General features: G+C 37.8%; 1 protein-coding gene across 1 annotated transcript in view; it reads left to right on the top strand.

Annotated features, from left to right (window-relative positions):
- Nucleotides 1-7015, top strand: part of LOC106868586 (dynein regulatory complex protein 8) — a 10273-nt gene that overhangs the window by 949 nt on the left and 2309 nt on the right. The window contains exons 2-5 of the mRNA XM_014913917.2: nucleotides 845-929; nucleotides 2164-2236; nucleotides 3176-3255; nucleotides 3368-3477. Coding sequence (XP_014769403.1) covers nucleotides 845-929; nucleotides 2164-2236; nucleotides 3176-3255; nucleotides 3368-3477 — 348 coding nt within the window. The remainder of the gene's footprint in view (nucleotides 1-844; nucleotides 930-2163; nucleotides 2237-3175; nucleotides 3256-3367; nucleotides 3478-7015) is intronic.

Raw genomic sequence — 7015 nt, 5'->3', positions numbered from 1 at the left:
ATAACTGGCTATGGCTCTGTCGGTTACGACGACGAGTATTCCAGTTGATCCAATCAACAGAACAGTCTGCTCGTGAAATAAACGTACAAGTGGCTGAGTACTCCACAGACAGGTGTTCCCTTAACATAGTTCATATGCAGATTCAGCATGGTACACCAAATGTGACAAGGCTGGCTTCCTTTTGTATTACAGGTACAACTCATTTTTGCCAGCCGAGTGGACTGGTGCAACTTGGGATACAACACGCTGCCAGGAATAATCGCACTTACGATCTTACAATCGTCAGCCGAATACCCTGCACACTAAGCCACGTGCCTTCCCATACTGATGCACACACACACGCACACACACACATACATACATACATACATACATACATATATATATATATATATATATATATATATATATATATATTCTTTTACTCTTTTACTGTGGCCATGCTGGAGCACCACCTTGAAGAGTTTTAATTGAACAAATTGACTTTAGGACTTTTTTTTAAAGCCTAGTACTTATTCTATCTGTCTCGTTTGCCAAACTGCTAAGTTACAGAGACATAGACGCGAACACCATTTGTCAAGCAGTGATGATGGGGGACAAACACAGACACAAAGAGACACATACACACACACACACACATATATACAACAGGCTTCTCTCAGTTTCCATCTACCAAATCCGCTCACAAGGCTTTGGTCAGCCCAAGGCTATAGTATAAGACACTTGCCCAAGGTGCTACACAGTGGGATTGAACCTGGAACCATGTGGTTGGGAAGCAAAGACAGATATGTAAATGAAGTATGCATATGATGAGTTTCATTTTTGGTTTGTTATTCTGTTGTAGAAAACCTTGTAGCTGAGTTGGAAAAGAAGGTCACGGAAGCATTTGATGTCTTTGACTATGAATCAAACGGAACAGTCGATATGCGGTAAGAAACAAAAAGCCAATGACAGACGAGATTAATTATCAGTTTTGGAGGATTGCAATAAACTTTACAAGTAATTTGGCTGCTATTTCTGGCAAGTCAAGTGACCACAACTAGGCTCACTCTGCCAGCAAATTAAATAACTGAACAGTTATTTTGTTATATGTAACTGTTATTTATCTTCATTGTTTTGACTTAAACATGCATTATCTCATAGCTTCAAGATTTCAATGATGCAATTGTTTATTTCTAGAATGACATTGTAGGGTAGGTGTAAGAGGCTGGATCTGATTGGTTTGAACAAAAAACAGGTAGAATATTTCAACCATATGTGGTCGGTTTAAATACTAAAATGTTAAATCTTAAAGCAGGGGTTGTCAACCTTTCCACAACCAAAAGACTCCATTTTTATTTAAATAAATTTTGTCTCAGCTTTTGAAGCTGATTTTATTTAATAACAATAAATTCGTTTTCCCCAGTTTTGTCTTTTGAAATTTTATATTACTGCTTAGTTAAGTTAAGCCCCTTGACCCTTTTACAGGGGCCAACAAGAGGAGAGGAAGGCAGAAAGGAAGGAAACTGTCTTCAATCTTCAAGTCATGACCAGAATGCTGACAACAGTCACTCAAGGGTTCCTGGTGGTGCTATTAAACTGCGACATAGGTTACATCTACAACCCAACATTTAAAGATACAAGTAACTGAATAATTAACCAATCATCATCATCATCATCATCATCGTTTAATGTCTGCTTTGCTCTGCTGGCAGGTGTAAGATGGCTTGATAGGAACTGGCAAGTCAGAAGACTTCACCAAGACCAACCTCTACTGACCGTTTTGGCATGATTTCTATAACTGGATGCCCTTCCTAATGCCAACCTCTTTAGGGTGTGCTGGGTGCTTTTTACATCACACAAGCAGTAATGAAGTCATCAAGTAACTTTCAAAACAAGACAACCCACGATTAGGGGGGGTAGGAGGGGAGGTGTAGCATTGATGGCGAGGCCGAGTTCACAAGATTACAATGATTCATTATACAATTTGTAAAGTAATTTTTTTAAATGTTAAACACGGATCTTTATCCCATTTGTGGACCCTTAGACCCTGTGGGCCCCAGTTTGAAAGTGTTTGCCCTTCAGTATAGTAGTTATTCATAAGGTGTTATTTATAAATGTTTTATTTTATGGCTTGTTTTATACATAACTGAAATATGGATATTTACTTACCGTTTACTGCAGAGAGGTGGGAACCATCATACGCTCGTTGTTTTGTTGTCCATCGGAAGCAGAACTCAGTGAATTTATCACCCAGGTAACGTATATATTAAATATAATTAAGTTTTAAGGGTAACGTACTGAACTTCACGCATATTTAAAACATTCATTGAATCCAGGATTAGTTAAGATAAAGTAACAGCACTGGGGTCAGTCTTGATTGCCTCTGCCAAAATATTTGACACCTATGTCATCATCATCTTCATCACCATCGTAATTTAATTTCTATTCTGGCCTGGAGTAGAATGGTTGACAAGATGCACTGAACCAGGGGACTGTGGTGGGTTCCAGTGGCTGCTTTGGCATGGTTTTTCTATGGTTGGATATCCTTCTTTAATGCCAACCACTTTTCAGAGTGGACAGGATACTTTTTTTTCATGGCATCAGCACTAAGGATATCACCAAGTAACTTGCAAGACAAGAAGAAGAAGAAGGAGGAGGGGGGAGGAGGAGGAGGAGGAAGAAGAGTTCTTGGCTTTAAGGGTATTGTGAAAGGCTTGGCTGGAGACCCAACCTTCTGAGTTATTTTACAGGCTTTAGAAAAACTGAAGGACCACTTCAATCATCATCATCATCATTTAATGTCTGCATTCCATTCTGGCATGGGTTGGACGGTTTGACTGAGGACTGGAAAGCCAAGAGGCTGCACCAGGCTCCAGTCTGATCTGGCAAGGTTTCTACAGTTGGATTCCCTTCCTAGTGCCAACCACTTTAAGAGTGTAGTGGGTGTTTTTTTATGTGTCACCAGCACGGGGACTAGTCAGGCAGCACTGGCATTGACCACACTCGAATGGTGCTTTTTCAGCCCCATCCTCTCGTAGCCATGAATGGAACTATCTGGAAAGAATGTAGAGACATTGGTGAGAGCTTATCAGAGTGGATGGATCCTCAAACTAGGTTAGAAATCAGTGTTCAAACTATTTGTTGATAACTGAATTTTGAATTGAGATCAATAAATGTAATCCGTTTGTTTTAGGTTGAAGATGAAGAACCAACAGGCCATATAAGGCTTGAAAGATTCCGTCCAGCAATGGTCAAAGCAGTTCTTGAACACAGGTAGAGACTTTTGTTTAATTTAAGAATTTACTTCTTTGAATTTCTGAAAAAAATTTACAAATCAACAGAATCTTGTAGAATTTATCTCTGACTTATTTTTTTGCAATTCTAGATTTAAACCAGCATCTGAAGATATTCTTCTTAAAGCATTCCAGAAACTGGATTCTGAGGATAAAGGTTTTCTCACCAAGGAGGAGTTGACAAAATACCTTACAGAAGAAGGTAATCTAAGGAAAGACTTGCAACAGAATCATCATTGGAAGATGGCTCTATTTCGCCCGTTCTGTAAAATCTGATAAATGCCAAAGATCTTAGATTATCTAACTCAAGCAATTCTCATATCATTTCTGCCATTAATGCTCTTGACTTATCTTACCAAACTTTTCCAACTCCCTCAGCTTTGATCTTCCTTTGGGAACCTGGGCCTCGAACTAGTTTCATATAGAATTAAAATATTGGTGTAACTTCCATTCATGTATTTCATTCATCATCATCATCATCATCATCGTCGTCGTTTAACGTCCGCTTTCCATGCTACCATGGGTTGGACGATTTGACTGAGGACTGGCGAACCAGATGGCTGCACCAGGCTCCAGTCTGATTTGGCAGAGTTTCTACAGCTGGATGCCCTTCCTAACACCAACCACTCTGAGAGTGTAGTGGGTGCTTTTACATGCCACCGGCATGAGGCTCAGTCAGGTGGTACTGTCAACGACGACACTCAAAAGGTGTTTCTTACATGCCACCTGCAGTCCAGCAGCACTGGCAATGACCACGGTCGAATGTTATTTTTCACATGCCACTGGCACATGTGCCAGTAAGGCGACGCTGGCAGCAATCATGCTTGAATGGTGCTTTTAACATTCCACTAGCACAAGTGCCAATTGGGCAGTACTGTCATCGGCCACGTCAGTGGGTGGTGCTCATCTCTTGCTTAGGATAGAGGTGCTGTTAGCTCTTGAGGAGCTCATCTGCCCTAGGAATATTTGCAAGTCTCCTCACTGATCAAGGCCAGTCAAGGGTCAGCTTAAATTCTGGTTATTCAACTATGAGCAGAGATAAATACATTCAAGATTGCACACACTGTTGATACTTCACACACACAAACAGATATTCACACCCTTATATTTGTTCATACGTACACACACATACGTGCACTTGTGAACATATATAAGGATGTACACACAGCTATAAAGGAAGGAAATCCAGACATAAAAACCATTGCCAAAGGAGACACCGAGGCCTGACATAGCTCTGCAGCTCATCAAATCCTGTTAAACTGTCCAACCCATGACAGCATGCAAACGGACATTAAGTGGTGGTGGTGGTAGTGGTGGTGATGATGATGATGATGAGGAGGAGGAGGAGGAGGAAAGTTATACTTACACAAATGCACACAGATGTATGTGTGTGTGTGTATGTATATATAAGTGCACACACTTGCACATATAACATATGTACACATATATACATGTATAAATATATAAATATAAATGTGTGTGTATGAGTGTACAATGTTACAGGTAAAAACACGCACCTAGAAGTACACGCAAACTCACGGATGTATACACACACATCCAAATACACATACACACGCATGCACACATTACTGGAACACAGACAGTTCACACATTTAAAACCAGTCACCTCTCAAACATACGATTGATCACATTATGCTTTGTATCAATTGAATATTCGTTGTCAAAGTTTTGTATACAAAACAGATGTTGCAAATTATTCAGGACATGCTTATTCATTAAACTGGAATCGTTTTGCAGAAAAGAAAATTTTAAAATGTTTGTAATTTCTATAGTTATGCAAATTGTACGGTCAGACATTATCTAGGTAGACTTTCAAAATTAGCTGGAATGCTTTGTGTAAAACAAAAAATACATCATGACAATCAGTATACAGGTAAAATAATACAAGCACCTAGAAACAAACACACACACATACGCATATATGTATGTGTGTGCATGTGTACATCTGTGTGTGTGTACATATATGCATGTGTATGTCTATACGCGTGTGTGTGTATATATATATATCCAAGCATCGTCTATCCATCTGGATGTTTTATTATCTGTTGCGTTCCTGTTCCATTTTTGGGGTTTATATTTATATACATATATATATACATATTTTTACATATCTATATATATATATATATATACATATATACATATATACATATATATATATATATATATATATATATATATATATATATGTGTGTGTGTATGTATTTATAGATCTATACCAAAATTTGGTAAAAATATTGTATCTGTTATCAACGTAGCAAAATTCTCACATGTGAGTTTTTGTATGTATATCAATTTAAATAAGAGCTAAAAGATGATCCATTGTAAAAACTTTATTATGACCTATGATCATTTCGATGCAATATCCAGATCGATTCATGCATATTATAAAATATGGAATATTGTACCTCTACAGGGTCAGATTAATTCATTCATAGCAGACAGTAAAAACAGAAAACATTCATAGTTGTCCTAGAACATCTATGAATGTTTTCTGTTTTTACTGTCTGCTATGAATTAATCTGACCCTGAAGAGATACAATATTCCATATTTTATAATATGCATGTGTTGGTCTGGATATTGCATTGAAATGATCATAGGTCATAATAAAGTTTTTACAATGGATCATCTTTTAGCTCTTATTTAAATTGATATACATACATATATATATATATAGAGAGAGATAGATAGATAGATAGATAGATCCTGTTTTCAGTTCCTCGGCCAGGTGGTGCATTGTGTTCTTGAGCAAAACACCTCCTCTAACGTTGCTCTATGATCACTTTGACACCTGATGCATGGTACAGTGTGTACCTGTTCAGGTAATGTTGATTTGATGGAGAGGAAGGAAATGATATCCGACACATACATTTTGATCACTATAAACCAATCATTTGTGCAGGTCATTCAACAAAAGCTAGACGTTCATACATCATCTTTGACGGGAGAGTCCGTCATATATATTAATATTTAACTACATGTATATATATGTGTGTGTACTTGTGTCTCCTTGCCTTGACACCATGCAATCGATGCAACAACAAGCACCATAGTTATATAAGTGCTTGTAAACATGCAGGTTGGTGTTAAGAGAAGCAACCAACTGTAGAAAATCTCCCTCAACAGATCTTGTCTGACCCAGTCAAGCATAGCAAAGTAAATGTTAAACCAATGAGGATGATTATAATGAAACCTGATGCTAATGATGAAAAATATATAATTCTTTGTCTCTTTCTCTTTCTAACCGGCCCACTGGCTCAGGAGCAAAATTTACTTAACGGATACAAACCCAGGTCCCAAATTTTTTTACAAACAAGGTTTTGTTTTATTTATTTTTGTTCTTTGTTCTTTGAGAAGAAACTTAATTTTAAGCTACTTTTTACGCTTTGTTTTCTAAACATGAGAAAAGTAACTAGGGGTCCAAATTTCGATTTTGCACACCCCAAGACTTTTAGATGGTATGCTTGCACCCCCTGCACATTCTGTTCCCACACCCATGAACCTGTCTGAACCCCCCCCCCCACTTGGTCCTCTGATAAAAACTTCCTGTTTGAAAGGGATCTAAATGAAAACCTTCCATCAAATTTTCATGTTAACTTCCAAGCACCAGCTTAATTATGACAAAGTTATTTTAATTAAGTTTTTATTATTTTCGAAATTAATTGAAACAAAGGCAGTATTTGTCAACAGAAACATGGTAACAAAAAGGTTAGATTTG

The sequence above is a fragment of the Octopus bimaculoides genome, chromosome 11 (assembly GCF_001194135.2).
Source record: "Octopus bimaculoides isolate UCB-OBI-ISO-001 chromosome 11, ASM119413v2, whole genome shotgun sequence".
Taxonomy (NCBI): Eukaryota; Metazoa; Mollusca; class Cephalopoda; order Octopoda; family Octopodidae; genus Octopus; species Octopus bimaculoides.
Note: the sequence above shows the minus strand (reverse complement) of the source record. Positions and strands in the feature narration are given on the sequence as shown.